The sequence below is a fragment of the Mugil cephalus genome, chromosome 10 (assembly GCF_022458985.1).
Source record: "Mugil cephalus isolate CIBA_MC_2020 chromosome 10, CIBA_Mcephalus_1.1, whole genome shotgun sequence".
Taxonomy (NCBI): domain Eukaryota; kingdom Metazoa; phylum Chordata; class Actinopteri; order Mugiliformes; family Mugilidae; genus Mugil; species Mugil cephalus.
The window spans coordinates 26,219,451-26,243,680 of record NC_061779.1 but is presented as its reverse complement, the minus strand read 5'-3'; the positions used below and the strand labels follow the sequence as shown (position 1 = coordinate 26,243,680).

Here is a 24,230-nt window from a genome sequence, read left to right as displayed (position 1 = left end):
TCTAAACTGTGTGCTGGAGGAACTTCTCAGGTATGTTAGGATTCTCTGCAGCATTACCAACAAACCCCCACCTTATACCTTATGAGAACCATATTTTGTTTGCATTTTGTGGTCAGTGACAAAGGGCTTTGTTGTCCAAATTTACAAAGGATGATGGATCTCCTGTTCAGCCATAACACGAATTGAAGGAAGATTTTGCCCCTAAAATTCATGGACATTAGTTCTTGGCTGTCATTGTAAAAGTTGAGGACAGCATGAACAGACCTTGGTGTCCAATGTTGCTCAAGGTCCAAAAAAAAACTCAAACTTCCTTTAGTTTACGCCCTCTAGACTGTAGATTGTGAATTATTAATGATGGTTGCACTGTACACATAAACACCCTTTGAGTGTGTGCAGGTGGTGACTGGGGGCCCCAGAGGCGAGTATCCATGTGGGAAGTGAAAGCCCAAAGTGCTTTTTGTTCCTGATTTAGCGCTTTCCTGTAAAAGAAAGCGAAGAATAGGGGAAATGATGTAGAGTAAGAAAAGAAGTAGCAGACAGGGAGTTTCCTGGGTAAGAAACATGGCAGCTTTGTTTCTTTTTCAGCTTAACTTTTACACATCACAAGATGATTTTCCCCACAGGACAACTCTGCTGTTTGCTCTTTAGCAGTCACATTTCTAACATGGTCCAGATTTATGTTAGAGCATACTTACTACAAATTATCAAAATCTCCAACATGGTAGACTGTGTGTTTGGGAATATTGTTTTGTCTCGCGTGGTGTATAAATACAGTAACATTACTGTGTAATGTGAACATTTGGGAAAGCAGATTTGATACCTGCCACATCTTCTGTTAACAGCACAGACACAGTAGTAGACAGAGGAAATGTTCCGGTACGCTTGTGTCTCTTTGCGTTCAAATAGCAACACACTAGAGTTCAACAACTTCCTAAAACAAAGACTTTTCTTCATTTTCTGTTTAGTGCTTCACAGAAACTTGGCTGAGGACTGATTGCACACACTGAGTTACAGCTTATAAATATTTAGAGCAGAAACACAACTTTCAGACAAGACAAGAGAAACATGTTTCCACATCAACAATGCTTGTGCAATGATGTGATGTAATTCAGCAACACTGCCCTGCTAATCAGGGTTACTTCATAACCTGCTAAAAATATTACATTGACATTTAGTTTGGCCTTCAGGGAAAAGGTTCGTCCACCAGACTGTCAGGATGCTGCATTCTGTCCACAACCTCGTCCCTCTGCCCCTCGACTGGACCACATCCATACTTTACTACACTCTGCAACTCTGCACCTTATTGTACATTTGCACTACTGTCCATTTCATTACTATGTTGTTCTACCACCACTGTGTTCATAGGTTGAGTTAATATATTTTATTATATTAGAGTGTTTATTTTATATCTTATGGTGTCCTGCCAATAAAATGTTTTTTTTGTATATATTTATATATCCTCTGTATATTTTCTATAGATTTTATACATTCCTCTCTAGACTTGAGTCAGAACAACACTGTGCATAGTAAGTTCATTAATAGTTCTCACCCGTTACTAAATACTGAAAAGCAAGCGAGTCCAGCAAAAGACCTTGACCTGCCTGGTTACAGACTGTAAATGAAGTAGAATGAATGTGGAATGTGTTTGCTGTGGACAGTTCATGTAAGGGTGACTCTTAAATCTGCTTTATTGAACCTTTCATTTCCTCTCTGTGAGTGTTTGTATCCGTGTCTGGACACTGACCCGGACAGCTGGAGGTCACAGAGGTCACAGGAGCAGAGGGGGTGACACATCCTGACGTCCTCATCGGCCTCTCCCTCACTCAGCAGACGTTCCACCTCAGCTTCGTTTCCATTTGCTATGTGCTAATACAAACACAAAAAACAGAGTTTAGAAATCCTACAGTCAAGGGAATTCATTTTCATAGCAACTTCCATACAGGTTAGTGTGGTTCAAAAATGATTTGCAGATTACTTAAAAAAAACAGTAACAAACAGAGTTAATGTAGAGTGAAATGTCAATCTACAGATAGAGTCCTTCAATTGATCCCACACTGGGGAAAGAGACGTAGTTGTCTGAGTGTTGCAGCTCACCTCAAACAGACAGTGGATGGGCATGGCAGAGCTCTGAGCCAGCAGACTCATCCTCTCCTTGAACAGAGCCTTGTCATTCAGCTCACCTGAACCCTGAGAGGTCAAGAAAAACAGAAGATGTAGGTGAAACAGCTGCTTACATACAACACTGACAAAGCTCAATCCAATGTTTCCATTGGCATGTGATCGTGTCTCACAGAGTTCGTGTCCAGCAGCTTCCCCAGGTTGATGTACTCCACCGCCGCTTCGAATGTGCTCAGACAGTAGCTGAGCTCATCTTTGCTGGAGTGGCTGAAGCAGAAGTTCCTGATGTAGCTCAGGTTGGCCATCCTGACCGCAAACAACAAGAAACAAGCGCATATGCAACATGCATTTTGCAAATCCAGATTATGATGCCCCCAGCAGATTAAGATCAACTCATAATAATAAATGAACTAAAATAACCTGTGTGGAATGACATTTTGTCACAAACTTCAACACACATTGTTTAGGTGCTGCTGTAGATATATAGGTCATGTGCTGCTTAGTATTCTTGAGTTTGCTAAAAGGAGGGAAAGATGGTCACCAGTAGATAAGACGTATAAAACAGATCTACAGTGTGCATTTCTTTTTTCTCATTAGCCACTCTCAGAGCTTGGTGCTTTATCCGTGCTGTGAGCCCGTCTGTAGATGCTGAATTAAACACATAAAGACCAGATTGTCCTGATTTCTTATCTTCTAACAGACACCACCACAGTCTCCACAGCAAACCAGGACTAAGTGGCAAGAGAATGGATTTAGTTTTTTTTTTGTTTTGTTTTAAATTGTGTCTTGCTTAAATAAACATTTTTAAAAAAATAATTTCGTTTCAAAGGGTCTTTCTCACCAGTTGGGGATTTCGGTCTTCACCAGCAGGTAGAGGATGACAGAGAGGAGATCATCGGCGCTCACAGCATCTATACTGACTGCGACGGAAGACATGCATTCAGTCACTGACACTACGACTGGAGATACAAAAATAACATGCGGTCATTTTTCACCACGCTTTCCTGATCTCAAGTTGTCTAGATGCTACTGGACAGTCGCCCTCTGTCTAAACCAAATGAGTAAATTGGCCTCTTGACAAACATAAATTAGGTGTGCATCGTACCACTCTGCAGAGCGGTTGTGCGCCAGTAAGCTTGGATTTCCAAAGCAAACTTGACAAACACATTAGAGGTCAACAGAGTAGGTACTGTCCTATGAGCTGATCTAATTACACACAGGGAGAGGACGCTTGAGATCGTGCAGAGTTCAGTGTGCCTGTACAGAGATGTGACTGACGGACAATTTCAGACCGTAAAAAAATGTCACCGACACTTTATGAAATCTTATTTTGTCCTGTTTACACATTTAACAAGGTAGTTTCCCTGCTACCAATAATGAGTCACAGCGCAGTTCTCTCTCCTGGTGGTTCTGAAATGTTTATGACATGTCTTGCCTCTATCTTATTGGCTTCTCTTACAGGCCAGAGAAGTCAGGGATCCTGAGTCACAACTCAAGAAGGATTCATTTGACTTCATCATATGCACTGCTAAATTACGTTACATTACATTTAGCAAAAGTTTTAAGCAAAAAGTCAAAAATCAAATTAGTAATTGGGAGCAAACTGCAATATATCTTTAAAACAGCGCCTCTCCAGTGTACTTGGACAGAGTTTTTCAGGGTACTTGGCATGTTTATTCATGATGTTGCCAGAAGAAGACACTGTCAACATACCGCATATGTACGTACTGAAACTGTCGTTTTGCCAACTAATGAGCAATATGCACATTTTTAAGTACTGACTGACTAATACAAGTGCTTAGTATCATTGTTCTGATCCTGGGATAGAACTCAGAAAGTTGGAAAATAAGGAGATTTAACTGACTTATGACTGAATTGACATTCACACACACACAGTATGTACCAGTGCGTCTGGGCGTCTGGGTGGCTGTCAGGGCAACTCGCCGCAGGCAGAGGAGTTTGAGGAGGGGGGACGTTTGCTGGTTGAGCTGACTCAGCTCCCTCTTCGCCCGAGACAAATTTATGCTAAACAAGTGTGAAAAAAGTAGTATGTCAGCAGTCAGGAGACACATTGAAAAAGACTTGAGGAAAGAATCGCAGTTGGATTGTGATCGGACCTAAACTCAGGTTTGACTCCCAGGTCTTTCTGCTGCAGCTCCTGCAGGCTCCGGGTGGTTTTGTTGAAGGCGGCGTCCTGTTGACATGAGAGAACAACACTGCCATTACTGAATCACATCCATGATAATTTCATCACTGCCACAGCAAGGAATAATAATATATAAATCAAATGACTGTCAAGAAACTCTTCTGTTCTCCTTTAATTCACCCCAGGAGTTATTTTCTGTCTTCCCTGGGACTGAAGACAGCTTTAATCACTGAAACACTGATTACTGAATGTTCTAAAAAAATGTTCTCATTAGAAATTGTGGCATGGTGTCATTTGCAGAGATAGTTTCTCTGTGTGTTTGACGACTTGATGAGCAGTAACAGCTCAGACCTACCTGGCTGGCTTCAAGTGTCCCCACAAAGTTAAAGATTAAGTCATGGATACCATGATGAATGTACATCTGGGAAGAGAAAAAGAAAAACTAGTGTGATTTGGTGGCTTTCCATCAGGTCATACTAGCCATTTATTGATTGTTCATCTAAAATGCTGCAAACCTTCTTTTACAGAGATCGAGACTAATTAATGATCACTGGATCTTATTCCATGGACAGACAATGTAATCAACTGTGTTTACCACAAACGTGCATGCACTTTCATTTGTAGGTCAATTCTTTTATAGAATGAGCTTTTAGAACAAAAAACAGTAATACATAAAAACAAATGCTTCTTTGCACAAACTAGATCAAAGGTTACCTCCACTGCCTGTTTGAGAAGGGTCATCTGAAGCTCCTGCTTTGCCAGAAGTTTCTGTAGAAAAAAAAAAGCCTCAGTTTAAGTACAACAATAATCAGACAATGTAAAGTACGTGCTGTGTGTTCTTCTTTTACTGTGATTAGGCAGGTAATTGATCAGAGACACTGGCAGTGCTGGCTAGAAACAACTGTGACAGACACAATACATCATACTAATCTGATTAGGCTCCAGAGAACCTAATAAAACAGCCTGGTGTCTGGGCGTCTCACGATTGACGCACATTCTTGGTGTCCCATCTCATACAAAGATGCACCACTTGAAGGACATGTGCTTCAAGAGTATGTTGGAACAGATTTTGCTCAAAGAATGTGTGCCCCTTTCTGATTTCTTATTTTTTTTGCATGTTTGTCACACTTAAAAGTTTCAGATCATTAAACAAAATTAAATATAAGACAAAGATAACACAAGTCAACACAAAATTCAGTTTTTAAACAAAGGTTTTCATTATTATAAGCCAAACCTGCATGGCCCTGTGCAAACAAGTGTTAAGCCCCTGTTAAAACATTATTGTGGTCTATCACACCTGAGTTCAGTTTCTGTAGCCACACCAAGGCCTGATTACTGCCACACCTGTTCTCAATCAATAAATCACTTCAAGACATTCGGGAACAAATGAGATAGGAAGTAACTGACATCCATCAGTCTGGAAAAGGTTATAAAGCCATTTCTAAAGTTTTGGGACTCCAGTGAACAGAGAGCAGTTATCCACCAATGGTGAAGACATGGAACAGTGGTGAACCTTCCCAGGAGTGGTCGGCTGAACAAAATTATCCCAATAGAAGAGCAATGACTCATCCAAGAGATCAAAAAGTCCCCACAACAACATCCAAAGAACTGCAGGCCTCACTAGCCTCAGTTAAGGTCAGTGTTCATGACTCCACCATAACAAAGAAACTGGGCTAAAATGGCCTCATGGCAGCGTTCAAGACCAAAACCACTGCTGAGCAAAAAGAACATAAAGCCTCATCTCAGTTTTGACAGAAAACATCTTGATGATCCCCAAGAATATTAAGTGGCTATGCTCTCTGGGGCATTTTGCCCCTTGTAGCGTCTCCAAAGGCAGATTGGTCCAAGGTAAAGGGCCAGACAAAGAACGGTTCTGAAGACTCTGAATAAAGACTAAGAAGAAGGGAACCTGTACCCAGCCCGGTGGGCGAGCGCCTAGTGGCTAGGCTGAGCCCAGCCCGAACCGGATACATGAGCTTGCCTCCTCCTTGTTTGTGCTCATGTGCCATACAGCAGATTAGAGAGCCCACCCTTTTTGAATGCTCTAGGTCGGACACTGGACTGCGACCTGGCTGGGAACTCCATTTATTCTGCTGGGGGACTTCAACACTCACATGGGCAAAGACAGTGTAACCTGGGAGGAATGGTCTGCCTGATCTGAACCTAAGCTGTGTTCAGTTATTGGATTCTGTCCATAACCAAATATAAGGTTAAAAGGTTTTGTTTTAAGTTGGATTTACTGTGAAGGTCTGACATTGTTCAGGATAAATTACACTAGTCACACACACACATAAAAAAAATCAGCAGCGGCAGTCATCAGAAGTCTAAAATGTTTAGCTTGTAATCTCAATCACAGTCACAGAGTCTGTATTAAACATAAAAACTGAGATAATGCATATTAGATTAGAAGTTCTGTGTTTGGAAAAGGGAAACACAGTTACTGATATGAAATATGTTCTTGCTTCATCTCCTTTGTACATCTGAACCTATTAGGAAAGAATGTTGACTTTCATCTTTAGTGCATCTTGAATATATGATTAAATAGCGGCTTGACCACATGACATCATGTGAATTCCACCAAACTCAGAGGCCTCAGAGACTGGAGTGGCTCATAGCCAGGCTGCTGAGCTCGTAGTTAGCTTGGCATTTAGCTTGTTTATCTGGTGTCTCTTCATTTGTCTTCTGCAAAAAGTAGATGGACTGCTAAATATATCGACTGATATTTGATTATACACCAGTTAACCAGGATCACCTGAACTTCGTTAAATGACAACAGCTTTGAGATCTCCTTGGGTTTAACAGCTGACATTCTTCAGAGGTTTTAATCAATACATGAACAAAAACAATCTAGCCCTCCTACTTAATATACTGTTGGTCCTACATGTGCCATCAAAACAGATCTCAAATCTTTTTTAGCGTCCTCTATGTATTCACAACAACTACTGAGTGCACTGTGGATTGTGGGTCAAGTAACCACCTTTGGATCTCACACCTTACACCCTGTTATCTTATCAGTCTCTACACTCTACCAGACTAAAAAGGTGTCCTGCTGGTTGGTTCCTACTCACCAGGCGAGAGTCTCTTAGCAGACACTGAAGACATTTAGTGTAAAGACCGTTTACTGAGTCCTGAGGGAGGAGAAGACAGGAGAGCTGTTAGTACTGCAGGAAGTCATTAAAGATTTAAGAGTATAAGAGTTGACCCTACTATGTGGTGACGAAGTCCCTTCCTCTCCTGCTCTTTGAAAGCCTGACAGAAACAGTGGATGAACTTGTCCAGTTTCTGGGCATGGCGACCCAGGAACTCCCTGACATCCTCCAGGCTCTTCAGGCAGTAAGGGGGTGGTGGGCTGACCTCGGTCTGTCTTGGATCCACCTCCACAGGCCTGGAGATGCACAGGATGCTGTAGCTTTGCTCCTGGTCATTGTAGAAGGTTTCCTCGAACAGGATGGGGACCGATGTTGGAGATGGTGTGCCAGATCCCAGCAGGACCTGTCTGTCCTGGATCTTGACCTCCTGCAAAATTCACAAAGCCAAAGACCACTTTAAAAGTTAGCAAGGCAAAGACAAATGACCTCTAACATATGAGCTCTATCCACACTATTTAGAGCAGCAGAACGGTCTTTGAGAGCCTGAGTCAATGAAGGAACATTTCACTCAGTGCAACATACTCATGTGTTTTTAATGTTTTTGATTTCATAATAAAGCAAAGCATCTTGAGACCATATGTACTGTTATTGATGTCATATAATTAAAGTTTCTACATTTGAAGAACATATTGACTCTGATGTAGATGATATTTAGTGAGTAAAACGGAGACAGAAGACAAACCTTTCCATCAGCTGTCTTGTATCCCTCCTCGACAGGCTGTAGGACATAGCTGTCAAAGTGAGAGTCTGAGAAGCTGCTGGCCGTCAAACTTCCACAGCAAGGCACCAGAACCTGCAGGGTTTAAGGAAAGTGAGAGTGGACATTTAATGGAAGATTTTTATAACCACAAGATTCAGACTGGTTGACACAAACCATCTGACATAAACTCCACGTCAATGAATTAACAGAAACAACAGATAGTGACCGATCCTGGTGTAAGGAAGTAGAAAAGAAGTTTTATCCTGCCACTGAACTACTGTGGTTAGGTAGAAATACTGAAACTGAAAATGAGTAGTGGAGCAAATGAGTCTTAAAAACCTAAAAACAGATCTTAAGAACATTGGCAGGAGGGTGGTACTTTATCATTCTCTGACAGTCACTTTGTTTGTAATAATATAGTATGTTGTCTGTGTAGTTAGTAGCAATCTCTCTTCAATCTATTTAAATAATTACACACTCTACGTAGCAACAAAAGCAAAACAGTAAACACATTGAAAAGAGAGATCACATTTAAAAATGAAGACATTAAATCTCAATATTTATTCAGTATGGCCCTCCAGAAGTTTTCATATTGTCACTAGTGTCTGGGGCTGTCAGCTGCCAGCTCATTGTATGTACTTAGCCAAACTATTGTCAATGTCACAATCTGTGTCCATGAACAGAAACATGATTTATTATTCTACAAAGTGACTGGGTCAATATTGCAGCTGCTCTGGAGCTTCCAATTATGTCATATTAATTCCTAAAGAGATCTTGTGAGAATAACTTCTAAAAGGTGGCGCCTCGTCATTCATATCACTTTTGGAAAGTATTACCATTATGTGAAATAGATGTAAAGCCATTAGGATTTGCAGACAGGGAAGTCAAATTTAAAACCAGCTGTCATTTGAGAGAGTGCAACTGAAGATAAAGAATTTAAGTTTCCAAATCTGTGCAGTTTGGAAGAAGTGAACGTAGCACATGTCTCCTCAGCTCTACTGTAGAAATACCCTCAGACTACTGCTGACTGAGCTGCATTGTGGTCTAATGTTGGTAACAGGTTTTGAAAGAGAGTTACAATTTGCCTGGTTCTGCAACAAATTTGTTGTTAAAGAAAATAAATCTGTGCATTACTCTGTAAAATATAAGAAACGAAAAATAGTGCTCCTGAACTCCATGAGATCAGGGTACGTTGTCTACTTGTAGATGAGCACTGTGTGGAATAATCTTGAGCTCCAGCATTTCAGTGAAGTTGTACTAAATTTATCCCCAATAAATATTCAGTGCAAACACAACATTGTGTATAATACACTGCACACTTTACAGGTTTTGGTTTAGGGGCGAGACTGCTTGTTTTAGTTGTTCAGTTTTCTGCTGTTTTGATGCCATATAGATCATTTGAGTTTCCAGACGAGTCCTGGTGAGTCAGCCTGGGCTCAGATGTCTGATTCTTGTCTGAAGTTGCAGGCTTCTTGAGTCATTATGTGGTCGTTTGATATTAATCAACTTCACTGTAGTTGCACTTTGTGCTAGGCTGTTTCACCAGCCTGAGCACTGACAAAATTAATATGTCACTCCCTCTACAATAACGGCAAATCTCCAACATTAATTCTGTTTTCAAACAGTCGTGAGAGTGGGGGGTGATACAAAGGAAGGAGTGAAGACACTAAACCTCTCAAAAAATATATTGGGACGGTTGAGGCAGGAAGCAGTCTGAGGGTTAAACATGTAGCAGCTGAACTTTTTCCCTTGTCTCCTGATTTAAAATCTTCCAACTCTGGTCATCTGATCCAGCACACAGTGGGGAGGACTCCTGTTAAATTCCCTGCAGTTCTTTTAACTCGTTGAGCGGCGGACGTCTGCAGTGTGTAGTCATTCAGCAGTCTGAGATCCTGTTTTTTTTTTCTTTCTTTCTTTTTTGAGCAATGTAAGGAGCAGGTTTAATCATTAACATGCTTTCAATCAGACAAGAGGAAGTGATCAGTGAAATAAGTAGAAGGGAAACTGTCAGAAAGTCAGAAAGGTATTTGGTCTTTGGAGTTTTCTCATTTATTTCAGGACATTTCTACAATATCTTTCAGTTTCTGTTTTACACACACAGTGATATTGTGGTTTGGTTTTATTGTGGTGGCTTGTGCCAATAGTTTCCAGATGCATACAAGTCATCCTTCTGCTTTTCAGGCTTTTGAAGGTAGCAGTTGTTTTTGAAATGGGACTTTTTTGAAGTGGTGCAGTCTACCATGTTCTTAGTATCTGGAGTGTGAACGGTCTGAAATGTGTTTAAATGAGTTCTTAAAATAATGTTAAAATGTTACGATTGACACAAAGATCAGTTTTACTTTGGTTCATTCACGCATCACATCCCATATGTCCACTACACTAGCACCTACAAAGGTTTTTGCACCTCAAAATTTCTTTCAAACTTTTCTGCATAAAAATTACTCAAAACATCCATCCACAAATCCTGGAATTAGACCAAAAGAACACAGTAAAACAACCTTATCAGAAATCTTACACTTACACACAAGAATGTTAATTATTCGTACATGTCTATGACGCGCTACAAGAAGTGAACCCTTGTTTCCAGTGTCCAGTGTTCCAGCCCCTTGTGCAGCAATAACAGCGAATAAACATTTCCATTAACTTCTAATCAGTCGTCTACAGCAGCGTGGAGGATTTTTAGCCAATTTAGAACCTCATGACAGAACCATTTCAGTTCTGAGATGTTGGTGGGTTCTCATTGTCTTGCTGCATGACCCAGTTTCTCTTCACATTCAACACATGGACAGATGTCCTTGCATTCTCTTTTAGAATACAGTGGTAAAATTCAGAATTCACTGGTCCATCAATGATGACAAGCTGTCTTGGCCCAGCTGCAGCAAAACAGACCCAAACAAGGACATGACCACCCACATGATTCACAGACAGGATGAGGATCTCGTGCTGGAACGAAGTGTTTCATCTCAAAACATGATGCCTCTCATTTGAAACCAAATCAAACTACATATTCTACTTTCGACTTTTGTACTTGCCAAAACCAATTTCCTGAATAAACAAATACTGATATTATTTCTGTTCCATTTGTAGAATATTCTGAAGGGCATAACATCCCAAAAAGAAAATTAATATTTATAGTTACCCTTTTGTTCCGTGTGACATACAGTAAGAGTCAAAAGACTGATTTATTTTTATTATTTTGTACATTTTAGATTAATGCTAAAGACATCAACACTATGAAAGGACACATATGGAATTGTGTAGTGTGGCAGTGGCAAGTGTTAAACAAACCATATGTTTTCTATTTTAGATTCTTTAGAGTATTCACATTGTTGGCTGTCTCTCAGCCAGCTTCAGGAGATTATGAGGTTACTTATTCACAATATAACTTCAGTCCAAACTACTGTCCAGAGTTTTGACTGGTACTGCACATGCAGAACATGGTGACAAGTTGTGAACTATAGCCAACTGAAAAGGAGACAACTGCTTTTACTTACAATACCGTGGAGCTCTGCCACGTGTTTGCAGAGGTCCGGCCTCTGCTTCTCCAGTGCCAAGTAGAAAGGATTCTTCAGGATGTTCTCATCATATACAGCCATAAGGAGCTGGAGGTCTGGATTCTGCAGAGGAAAAAAAACACAATGTACAAAGATCAGCATGGCAGAATAAAACTTCAACGGGACATCGATTGTGTGACTGCATGCTACAAGGTATGCCATGTAGACGGGTTATTCCCCCTCACAATGAACACAGATATTCTGGTTTGTGATTGATTCCAAAAGGTACATTTGAGTGTGTAGCAGCACCAATCACTATGTAATAATAGTGATAACATTATGGAATTTACTGCTGTCCAAAGAACAGAGAGCGGACAGGGGCTTTGTAGAATATGGAGTGACCGCTTGTCATGAGGTAAGATGTCTAGTAAACGAGTAAAATGTGTTTTTATTGCATGTTTTTACAGGCAACACTTACACAGTACATAAGACACACAACCTTAAAAATTAAAGTGAAAAAAAAGAAAAGCAGGACTGATACAGAGCTTTTATTCTATCTAAACTTTAAAACGAATTCACATAAATGATAAACCACGGGTTAAAGTTAGACCATTAGACAGTTCTGGAGCCAAAGCCTCAAAATCAGCTCAGTTCTTGAGATGGGAAAGGAGGTAGATTTGCAAATTTGTCCTGACTGTTGTACAGAAGTGTGGCTCAGGGGTGAATACATGTGAATATCCCTGCAACGCACACAGTCTGTACATAAGAAATTTCATCCTGGGCTTGGATGTGGACCTCTGCAGACACACAGACCCTTGTAGACTCCTACAGGAGTGTGCAGGTAAGGAGTGTTTAAACGACGGCACCTGCACTGACTTCCACAAAGAAATCACATTAGCCAGCTGTAACCACTCTGCCTTTCTCTCTACTAGGATCCACATCTACCTTTACCTCCGGCATAATAATACTTGTTTTTTTAATACTGGTTTCCATGCAACACAACAAAATTTCCCTTTTTTCCTCCAGTTATGAACCAACTTTTACAGGTTAATCCCTATCCTTCAGAGTGCTGAACACATTTTCTATCATAAAATGAATCCGTTTTTTGTTTGTTTTTAAATGGAAATAACATTTTTCACATCCTTTCTTTCCAGTAATTTGCTTTGCTCATCTTGCTTTGATTTAATACTTGCTCTGAAGAACCTATTTCACCTCACTTCATGATCAAGCAAATTTTATGAAATTTGGAGAAGTTAGAAAAAGTGAGATTTCTCTCCTTAAGAATGAAACTGTACATCTGTGAATGGTCTGAACCTGATCTCTAAAACTTCACATCTGGATAGAATCTGGAAAACTAGATGGAGAGAAAATAGAGAACTACGGATGTGAATTCATAAATGACAAATGCAATCATAAAAAATATTTAAACTACACCGTTATGCACTTGTTGTGGTGATCTTAAGTTAAGACAAATGTCCCATCAGGCAGACAATGAAGTTCTATTCTAATCATAATAACAAAAGTCATGTTGTTAGCTAAAAAAAATCTCCTTTCATTCCACAGATACTTGATCAGTTTGGATCTTGTGAATATGGAGGTCAGGTCAACACCTTGAGCTGTTCTTCATGTTTTTAAGAGTTGTTCCTAAACCATTTTTGTGTGTGTGCCTGAATGTTTGGTCTTGGTGGGTGCTACATGTTGAACTAACATCCACATGAATGCCAGGTCCAAAAGATTCCCAGCAGAACATTGAATTGTCACAAGATTTCTAATTTTACTTGTCTATCTGTGGGACAGAAACTGTCTGAGCTATTAAAATTCCATTGATTCAATTTGTTTATGAACTTTCCTTCATTTGAAGTTAGGGACCCAATGTTTAATAAGCAGGTCATGCTATGACCAACTTGATTTTTGTTACTTACAGAAATAAGCCTTTCTTAAGGTTTACTCTTCTTAAGTAACTAAGTGTTCCTCTTTTAGACTTTCTGTCAGTGACTACAATACGGAAGGATTCAACAATCATTTCGGGGAAAAATAAATTCCAGTAGAAGTGACCACTACATATTTTTAAACGTGTCCGCAAAAAACAAGGTTTGACTGATTTGACAAAAGGTGGACAGGATGAGATGATTTTATTGGCTAGTACATTCATTGTTGGCTATGTGTGCAGGTTAAGATCACTCCTGAAACATTCTGTCATTTCCAAGTTAAACTTTAATTTTCCTGTAAAAGACAAATAAAAAAAATGTATTTAAAATGCAGTGTGTGTGTGTGTGTGTGTGTATGTGTGTGTGTGTGTGTGTGTGTGTGTCCAAATGAACGCTGGGTGATTATATACAATGTATGGTTCGGATACAGAGAAAAAATACCTCGGCCTCAACCAACCAATCAAAGATATTTAGTTGGAAACTCCACAGCGCTAAGATGATGTGTATGACTACGCCGCTCACTGTTAGTCTTCTATCCATCACCACATGAAGCCAGCCTGAACTATCCCACTGGCCTGATCTTTGTTTCACCATAACCAGTTCCCAGTGGTGAGACTCTAGACTAATTTTCCCTTCCAAATATTTTGAGGTCAGGGGCAGTCGGATTGACTTCCAGGCTACCTCACGGTGGCGCTACAGGAAACGTCAGAGAACTACAAATGTTCATGGATTCATCGGTCAGTCACTCATGAACTACTCCCCTTAGAACAACGCTGAACACATTAACCAGTGCTTCTAATGCTATCATCAGCCAACAAACTTGGTCAAGACACACCACATAAATACATTTTAAAAAACTACAACGCTTTATTCAACTATCAAGCAGATATCAAGCAAACTAGTCTGCTAACACTTCACCAAACCATGCTAAAAAATAAAACCAACATTAAAAAAAAGATTTGTTTTCTTGTTTGTTGTTATGATCTCAATGCTCTCGGAGCCTAAACAGAAACTAAATCCTAGTCCAAACCAAGATGACATCCAGAAGTTTAATCTCACCTCATCACCGCGTTCAGAGATAAACTTCATCCTCCCTCAGATTCAGAACACACAAGCTGGGAACCAGCTGAGCAGAGTCACTCGTATCCTCACTGAGCAGTCCCATATCAGGAGGCTCAGCAGGGATGAAACTCAGCAATGAGTCACGTGATCATCCTGCTCCTCGTGACCTCACAGGCTTGAAGCAAACAGCGTATTCAGTGGCGCAGAGGAATGTCCATCCCCTCCAGCCCTGACACACAGAGCTACATTACACACTTGAACTTACAGTCATTCAGCTGACGATTTTTCCTGAGGCCGAAAGGAAATTACCTCAGCAGCAGAACAGCCACAAATAAGGAGATTAAAGTTCAGCTACCCTGATATTATATCCAGATTAGAGTAGAGCTGAAACCAAAGCACTCTACTGCTACAGTTACAGATCAAAAACTTTTCTGGATTTCCTTAATTTGTAACTGGCATATTCCCTTGATTACACCATAAATGATTTGGTTTATATATTGTTACAAGATTGTGAAAATCCCAATAAGAAATTCCCACGGCAAAGCAGATGTCTTCAAACATCTGTTTAATGTTTAATGTGACCAACGTTTCAAAATTTAAAATATAATCACTAGAATATCATAGCAGACAAATGAAAAAGAAACTGGAAAAGCTGGGACTCTTATCTCTTAACTGAACAGCACAAATTACCACTGACTGTCTATTAAATGTGCATCTAATCACTTTATCTGAATAGCAAACCAGTGATACTCTCGTGTTCTTACTCGGTCAAGACATATTAAAACATGATGGTCTGGCGTGTGAATACATTGTGTAAGTAGTAGGTCATACTCCACTCTTAGCTACATATACCTTTTAGGTCCACTTTCACCAATGAACACTTTAAATGGGACAGAGAAATGTGCAATAAAAGTTGTTCTGATGGTTCACTTATTGCTGAAGCAAACGCTTAAATCCTAGAAATCCTGTGTCATTTTTAGATTTAATTTCCAGTTTTACATGTAGAATGTCACGAAATTAAGATGCTGGGTTGTAAATGGTTTTCAGAATCGATTTCAGTCAGCTGTTAAAGCCACAGGCTGCATATTGAATGATATAAGGAAGTAATCAGGAAAAAAAAACAGGAAAAACCAGTATACCGATCAGACCACATGGAATAGATAGATAGATAGATAGATAGATAGATAGATAGATAGATAGATTTTTCAAGAGGCAGACAATGAAAGTCATTGGGCACAGGTTCAGCAACATTATATGATATGATCCTTTTATTGTCACTAGTACAAGTACCAGCGAAATTATGTCCAAAGAATGAGGTCAGCTGACTACCTGAATATATCGAATGACCAGGTTATTCCATCGATGGATTTTTTTGACAAAAACCTCTTTGTGCAGTGGTCAGACTCTCCTATCATCAATACAAGAACTTGGTGAAAAAGGATCGGATGGAAATAAATTTTGCGACATTGCACAAGCTTATCGACAACAATACCACAGCGAATGCTGCTGTGATCAAAGCTAAAGGCGGCACAACGAAATAGTGGAGTGTGTGTATCAACAGTCAACGTGAATCTAATGTATACAAGAGAAAAAGAACCGCTTCTCTGTGGTGACCACCTTATGTGAAACTGAAATGCCTGCTAGCACATGTCAACTCGAAACGACTGAGGTAAATTTCATTTAGAACGTGCAATTTTCCATTCGTTGACAGGTTTCCATTACCTCTGGATGCTGGTGTTTACAGCCCACCATGTGGAACATGACAGGTGCCAGTTAGGGGGAGATTTCCAGCTATATGGTTAAATGACTAGCTAGCGTTAGCTCACATTTGTAAGTTTAAATGTTAGGGATTCTAACATGACTCGGCCTGTTACAAATAAGAGGAGGACCCGGGCGTTTTTCAAGTAGCCAGCTATCTGAAACCAACAACTAGAAGTAGTAGCCTTAACAATTAGCATTAGCTCCGCTGCTGGAAACAATGCACGATAATAGGACACCCACTGTTAGCTTCGGCTTATTAACGTGTAAAGCAGCCAGCAAACGCGACAACTCGTAAGAGTGTTTCACCTGTTTTCAGTGAGTGCCCGGTTCATCCAGGTTTTGGCATGGCAATGCCAGACCCCTCCAGTATCCGGTCAGGAGCCGTTCTCTAGCATCATCTGGCTAAGCTAGTGGTGGTGGGCGGATCGATCCAAATACGACAATATCGATACCAGCGTTCGTATCAACATTGTCGATCGATACTAATGCGACGCGATCGATACTTGTTTCAGTTTCTCTTTTGTACAACCGAAGCGATAATTTTGTAAAATGAAATGAGGGGGGAGATTTCGTTTTATAGCTTTATTGTAGTTTCTGAACACACCACTCGAGAAACGCTTTCCTTTGTTCTCAAGTGATCATCTTGTGTTGTTTCTGGACAAAACTTTTATCGTGACAATTAAATTTTCTATTTACTTAAAACTTTGCCCAAATTCTGTACTGGATTCTAGATTAATAATAAAAAACGCGAATCACAAAAACATTTATAGATCATGAAAAGTTTTTTAAGATTCAGATTGATGATTCATTCACCTTAAAAATATATATCGATATCGGTGATACTGGCCTTGTATTTACTTGGCTTCGGATCGATACTACCAAATCTAGCGGTGTCGGTATCGGTATATACAGACAATGGGTATCGCACACCACAAGCCTTAGGTCCGGGTTTCCAGTCTTCCAGCCTTCAGAGGGGAAACGTTCTATGTAAGCAGCCAGAGAGACCCACTCAGATCCTCGCGTGTTCTGTTCATCTGCAATTCTTGCAAACCGGCAATCGTCAGTAGTAGAGACCAGTAGAAACCGCTAGTGGTTTGATTCACCAGACTGTTTTGACTAGGGGAGACTTCTTCAATATACGGCTCAACAACACACTGGCTCATACTGACCTCTACTGGACAGGTCGGTGCAGTGCATAGGAGGGCGGTTAAAAAAAGGCAAATCAAAAAGGTCACAATGAGGTTGAGCTCAAACGGTTGGTACAAAAGAGGAATTTGACAGGTGTGGGCATGTAGGGGGTAGAAAAACTTACACAAATATGAGGAAATTGTTATTGCTAATGTAGGATTCAGAAGTTTCTGCACTCGGCCACCAGTATACAATGGCACAAGAAGTCTATGAATGTATGAATCTAAATCTCAAGTAAATACAGGTGCTGGCCAGTAAATTAGAATATCATCAAAAAGTTGAATTATTTCAGTAATTCAATTCAAAAGGTGAAACTTGTATACTGTATACTTTCCTTCCACACATAGTGATATATTTCAAGTGTTTATTCATTTTCATTTTTATTATTACAACTGACAGCTAATGAAAACACCAAATTCAGTATCTCAGAAAATTAGAATATTCTGAAAAGGCTCAATATAGAAGACACCTGGTGCCACACTAATCAGCTGATTAACTCAAAACACCTGCAAAGGCCTTTAAAAGGTTCCTCAGTCTTGTTCTGAAGGCTCCACAATCATGGGGAAGACTTCTGACTTAACAGTTGTCCAAAAGACGACCATTGACACCTTGTACAAGGAGGGCAAGACACAAAAGTTGATTGCTAAAGAAGCTGGCTGTTCGCAGAGCTCTGTGTCCAAGCACATTAACAGACAGGCGAAGGGACGGAAAAAATGTGGTAGAAAAAAGTGTACAAGCTCTAGGGATAACCGCACCCTGCAGAGAATTGTGACGACAAACCCATTCAAAAATGTGGGGGAGATCCACAAAGAGTGGACTGCAGCTGGAGTCAGCGCTTCAAGAACCACCACGAAGAGACGCATGAAAGACATGGGATTCAGCTGTCGCATTCCGTGTGTCAAGCCACTCTTGGACAAGAAACAGCGTAAGAAGCGTCTCGCCTGGGCCAAGGATAAAAAGGACTGGACTGCTGCTGAATGGTCCAAAGTTATGTTTTCTGATGAAAGCAAATTTTGCATTTCCTTTGGAAATCAAGGACCCAGAGTCTGGAGGAAGAGCGGAGAAGCACAGAATCCACGTTGCATGAGGTCCAGTGTAAAGTTTCCACCGTCAGTGATGGTGTGGGGTGCCATGTCATCTGCCGGTGTTGGCCCACTCTGTTTCCTGAGGTCCAAGGTCAATGCAGCTGTCTACCAGGAAGTTTTAGAGCACTTCATGCTTCCTGCTGCTGACCAACTTTATGGAGATGCAGATTTCACTTTTCAACAGGACTTGGCACCTGCACACAGTGCCAAAACCACCAGTACCTGGTTCAAGGACCATGGTATCCCTGTCCTTGATTGGCCAGCAAACTCGCCTGACCTTATTGTGAAGCGGAAGATGCAATGCGCTAGACCCAACAATGCAGAGGAGCTGAAGACGACTATCAGAGCAACCTGGGCTCTCATAACACCTGAGCAGTGCCACAGACTGATCGAGTCCATGCCACGCTGCATTAATGCAGTGATTGAGGCAAAAGGAGCCCCGACTAAGTATTGAGTGCTATACATGCGCATGCTTTTCATGTTCATTCTTTTCAGTTGGCCAACATTTCTAAAAAACATTTTTTTCATTGGCCTTTTCAATATTCTAATTTTTTGAGATGCCAAATTTGGAGTTTTCATTAGTTGTCACTTATAAATATCAAAATTAAAAGAAATAAACATTGGAAATACATCGGTCTGTGTGCATTGCATGAATATAATGTACATATTTCACCTTTTGAATGGAATTACTGAAATAATTCAACTTTTTGATGATATTCTAATTTACTGGCCAGCACCTGTAGTTTGAATCATTAATGATAATATTTGCATTAGATTGTGCCATCTTCCTGATCTACTCCTGGATCTCTGTTTCATCCAGGACAGTAGCTCTGACACTCACTAGTCCTCGGCCTCCTTTCTTCTGCTTCATGTACAACCTCAGGATGCTGAATTTGGGTGAAACCTCCAATGCACTGCGAGGAGCTTCCTAGTCTTGACATCAGTGGCCTCTGTCTCGTCTGCTGCTGCCTTGTGGTAGTTGAGTCCCTTCAGTTCTAATATCCCTCTTGCTGCCATCCATCCATTTACCCAGTCTGAACAACACTATGTACAGTATATAATGTATGTATATATATCAGAGTATGGAAACACAAAGGATTAGAATGTGAAAAGAGTACAAAGTCATATTTAAGTAACTTACTTGATGGAATTTGTTACTTTCCACTATTGCATTCCAGAGGCAAGTTTAAAAGTAATTAAAGTAATGTTAAACAAGTGACAACAGAACAAGAAAATTAAAACAGATTCACTCTGTTTCGTTAGAGGTAGTTCCAGACCACGATCACACATGACCCACTCAAAAAGAAATGTCAGCCTCTAAAATGTTCCTAAAGTCAGCTACAATATATAAAGGAATCCTAACGTTTATCAGTGTCTTAACCAATAGAATTGACAGGCAACTGGCTGCTACTGTTGTTTTATTAAGGCCTTACAGTCACTTAAATGTTGTTAGTTCATTTGAGCTTATTTGAGAGTTGACTCAAAAGCTGCTTGGGCCTTAACTTAATCAGAAAATTATCTCAACATCCCTGGTAAAATAAAAGCCCATTCACAACCTCCAGCCAAGTGAGGAGTATTTTCTAGAGGGCAGGCATATCATTTCCCAGCCCACAATAAAGGCTTCAATAGAACAAACACAGAGGGTTTACTATAAGGTGCAAACTCAAACCTCAAGAATAGAAAGATCAGAATACAAATAGATAGGTGTGAACACAACATAAATGCATTTCACTTACTGAAGACAAACGGCAGTGCTTTCTTTGATCACAAGATTAAGTTCAATTGTCCAGTTACATTCAAGAGCAAGAAAATAAGGGACTGTGTTGTCCTCCAGTCTGGAAATGAATCCCTTCAATTAGTTGTGATTGAAACTTAAAGCTCATATTCATTATATAAGTATCTTCAATATGTATTAGTAAACATGATGGATTCTAACACTGTATAACAATGGAGGGGTGTTCTGAAGCTCAGTGTGGCAGCTATTGCTGCTGGCAAATTTGTGTTCCTGCGTCAGACCGTTGTTGTATGTGAAGTGAATACCATTTGCACCTCCCTAGTGTCTCAACTGGACAGTCGCAGAAAAACTCCAGCTCACCTCGTTAGATAAATTGGTGATTCTAAATTGACCCTCGGTGTGAGTGTGAATGGTTATTTATCTCTGCGTTAGCCCTGTGTGGAGATCTGTCCAGGGTGTACCCCACCTCTCGCCCTCTAGAGGACAAGTGGTGCAACTAAGAAGAGGAGTGATGGTCTGCTGTAGCTTCAGATATCTCAGCCTCCACAACCACCAGCCTCAACCTGATATACTTCGGAATGCCTTGGACCAGAGACTGGAGGAAAACAGCAGTGTGTAATTAGTTTTTTTGGTTCCATGTGTTACTTGAGTTTTGGGTTGTCAGTACACAGTGACTGAAAAACAAATTAATAAAGAACCCCTCCAGCTTAGTGTGAGTTTTTACTGGGAAACATCCTAATTGTGTAACTTCAAAATATCCAAGTGGGCACAAGAACAAATTTCAAAAGCCATGAGTGTAAACATTTTCAAAACCAATTGTACTATGGCTATAAATGCAAAAGAAAAACATTGTCTCTTTAGTGACACTGGAAACAAAAGTATTCTCATTTTTAAAAAAAAAACAAAAAACAAAACACAAGTAAATAACAAGTGCCTCGGCAAGAATCTAGTTCCTGAAACAAAATCCAAACTATTTTACTGTGTATCAGAGCTTCACAGATAGAACTGGGGGAGGGTGGGGGTTTCAAACAAACCACATGTAATCTACAATATGTGTAATGCTTAGAAACAAAAAACAATGACACACTTAGCTTTTTATAGTCAGCACATAAACTCTACTACACATCCAAACATTAACTTTTAACTAAATATATACAAAATAAAAAGAAGGTCACATCATGTCATCTGATCAGACGTTTCACAACAACTATTGAACTAACTTTAGGCGATGAATGTGTCGTAAATAGTTGGGAAAAGACATCCTTCAAAATCTTGGCTGCCGTTTCTGATTAACAGTAAATTGAGCAGTAAAGGTATGAGCAGACTGATGTACCATTTGCAGCCACATTTACAAGCAAACTTACAAGCAGAACACAGAAAATGATTTAGAGAGCACCCATATGTCACTTTGGTTTTCAGTGGAATCGTTGAAGTCCCTCATCTTCACTCAAAAATGTAATCGTCTTTGCTACATCCCATGGACGTCAAAAATTTGTCCAAGCCAGTTTGGAAGTACACCAATCGGCCACAACATTAGGACCACTGACAGTAGAAGTAAGTAACATTGACCATCTTGCAATTATTCAGCTTCCTGCTGGGAAACCTTTGGTCCTGGCATTCATTGGTGTGGATGTTACTTTAGACACGTAGCACCCACCTAGACCAGACCAGACACCTCAACCCAAAGGTCCCCCACTAACAACATCCTGTTACCAGACACCTCAACCCATAGGACCCAAAGGTCCCCCACTAACAACATCCTGTTACCAGACACCTCAACCCATAGGACCCAAAGGTCCCCCACTAACAACATCCTGTTACCAGACACCACAGGACACCTTCACAAGACCCATGTCCATTCCATATGCCTGTGTAGTGTCACCTAAAACTTTATGCACGCTTAAGAATTTTCAATATTTCTGATAATGACTCAAAACATCAGATGTTCACAAGTACTGAAAGCAGACAGAGAACCCAGTCAAACAAATGATGCAGAAATATGTTTGTATTATATGTCACAATATTAGTTTATTCAGGAAATTAGCCAATTTTACATATCTGAGGTGCAAAAGTAAGCTAACCTCTAGGATTACAGGTTAAATTCAAGACCAAATTAGAGTTCATGTGTTCAGAAGTGTTCCAATCAATGTAATGAGACCCAGGTGTTCAGTGTAAAAAAACAATCATGGATTTGTCACAGCAGCATGTGTGTGAAAGCGTATGATGGCATGAACAAAGGAGCTTTCTGGGGACCTCAGTAGAAGACTTTGGAAACCACAAATACACAGTAGAGACTGTTAACGAATGGATCACACATCACTCCAAAAGCAGGTTGCTGCATAATATTCTGAATAGGAACCCTGGGTAATGTCTAAGCAAGTAAAGGCCTCTCTCACGTTGGTTGATGTTAATGTTCATGAATCCACCATCAGGAGAACACTGGTCCACATGAAGTTTAGCTCTCCAAAAAAAAGAGCCGAATATATGTGGACAGAACACTGCTGAGAGAATGTTTTGACAGATGACATCTACTCAGAGGTTCATGTCTGGAGATGAAACTTCACTTGATTCCAGCATCAGATCCTCATCCTGTCTGTGAATCATGTGGGTGGTCACGTTTGACTTCTTTGGGTCTGTTTTTCTGCATCTGGGCCAGGACAGTTTGTCATCATAGACGGACCAATGAATTCTGAATTAAACCAGAGAATTCTAAAAGAAAATGTCAGGACATCTGTCCATGAGCTGAATGTGAAGAGGAACTGGGTCATGCAGCAAGACAACGAAACATGCACAGAACTAGTGCTACAAAATGGTTGATGAATGGTTAAAATTGTGTAAGGAAACCCATTAAACATTTTTGAATTGAAGCCAATCTGAACTGTGGAAAAACTCCTCCAAGCTGATGTAGATGAATAATCAGAAGTCATCAGAGATGTTTAGTTCCTGATACAAGGGGGTCACACCAGACACTAAAACTTATGGCTCACATACTTTTACAACTCAGATATGTACAAATGATTTATTTTCCTTTAGTGAATAAATGTACAATATTTCTTTTTCATTTCTTTTATTGGATTTTTATTGTCTGTTTTAAGTTTGTGGGAAATCCATGGTACCATTACTTAACAGCCCAGATCATTCAGTTATTTGCAAAGGAATCTGTGAATGTCCTAGTGACACACGTCAGTACAGGAGGAACAACACATTTTAAATGTGAAAAGAATGTTTGGCGACGTATTTCTCCCAGTTTACTGAATCAAAATAAAGGCTGAAACCACAAAAGCACCATAATCTTTTCTATTTCCAACATTGATAATTTAATCATTTTGGTAAGTATGGTTTTCCATAATAACAAAAATGTATCCAATTATGATGCTGGTCATGGAACATCACGCATATACACCATGTCAGGATAATATTATGACCACTGACAGGATAAGTAAATAACACTGACCAACTTGTGCCAATTCAGTGTTCTGCTGGGAAACTTTTGGGCCTAGTATTCACATGGACGTTACTGCCCCAAAACAAAAATGGTAAAGAAATTGTTTTAGGAACACAAAGAGCTGGTGTTTACTTGGCCTCTAGATTCCCCTGATTTCAACCCAAGGTCTGATGTAGGGAGGCCAGTGAGGCAAACATACACAATATTAAGTATGTGGTCATAATATTATGGTTGATCTATATATATATAGACACACACTCAATATCATACCAGAACATGCAGTTAATGTAACACTTTCAAGCTATGCACGGCCACTGAAAACCAAAGTGACACATTTTAGAGAGAATATGAAACTAAAAACTCTTAACTAGTTCTTACTTTACGCACCCATTCATTTTATCTGTTTGCTTAGATGCAGT

The 24,230-nt window shown here is 40.0% G+C and overlaps 1 protein-coding gene across 4 annotated transcripts in view; it reads right to left on the bottom strand.

The window, feature by feature from the left end:
- ankrd27 (ankyrin repeat domain 27 (VPS9 domain)) overlaps positions 1-16,771 on the bottom strand; it is a 28,202-nt gene extending 11,431 nt beyond the window's left edge. Inside the window, exons 1-13 of one of the 4 annotated variants that reach the window (XM_047596655.1) lie at positions 16,665-16,771; positions 11,608-11,730; positions 8,096-8,206; positions 7,472-7,780; positions 7,333-7,392; positions 4,979-5,032; positions 4,620-4,685; positions 4,236-4,312; positions 4,022-4,143; positions 2,960-3,077; positions 2,292-2,424; positions 2,095-2,187; positions 1,745-1,866 (exon numbers count right to left, since the gene is read on the bottom strand). In XM_047596655.1, the coding sequence (XP_047452611.1) occupies positions 1,745-1,866; positions 2,095-2,187; positions 2,292-2,424; positions 2,960-3,077; positions 4,022-4,143; positions 4,236-4,312; positions 4,620-4,685; positions 4,979-5,032; positions 7,333-7,392; positions 7,472-7,780; positions 8,096-8,206; positions 11,608-11,709 (1,367 nt within the window). In that variant the 5' untranslated portion in view covers positions 11,710-11,730; positions 16,665-16,771. Of the gene's footprint in view, positions 1-1,744; positions 1,867-2,094; positions 2,188-2,291; positions 2,425-2,959; positions 3,078-4,021; positions 4,144-4,235; positions 4,313-4,619; positions 4,686-4,978; positions 5,033-5,498; positions 5,542-7,332; positions 7,393-7,471; positions 7,781-8,095; positions 8,207-11,607; positions 11,731-14,594; positions 14,699-16,664 lie in introns of those variants that run through there. The other 3 variants (XM_047596652.1, XM_047596653.1, XM_047596656.1) reach the window with 3 other exon arrangements.
- Between the last annotated feature and the right edge of the window lie 7,459 nt (positions 16,772-24,230).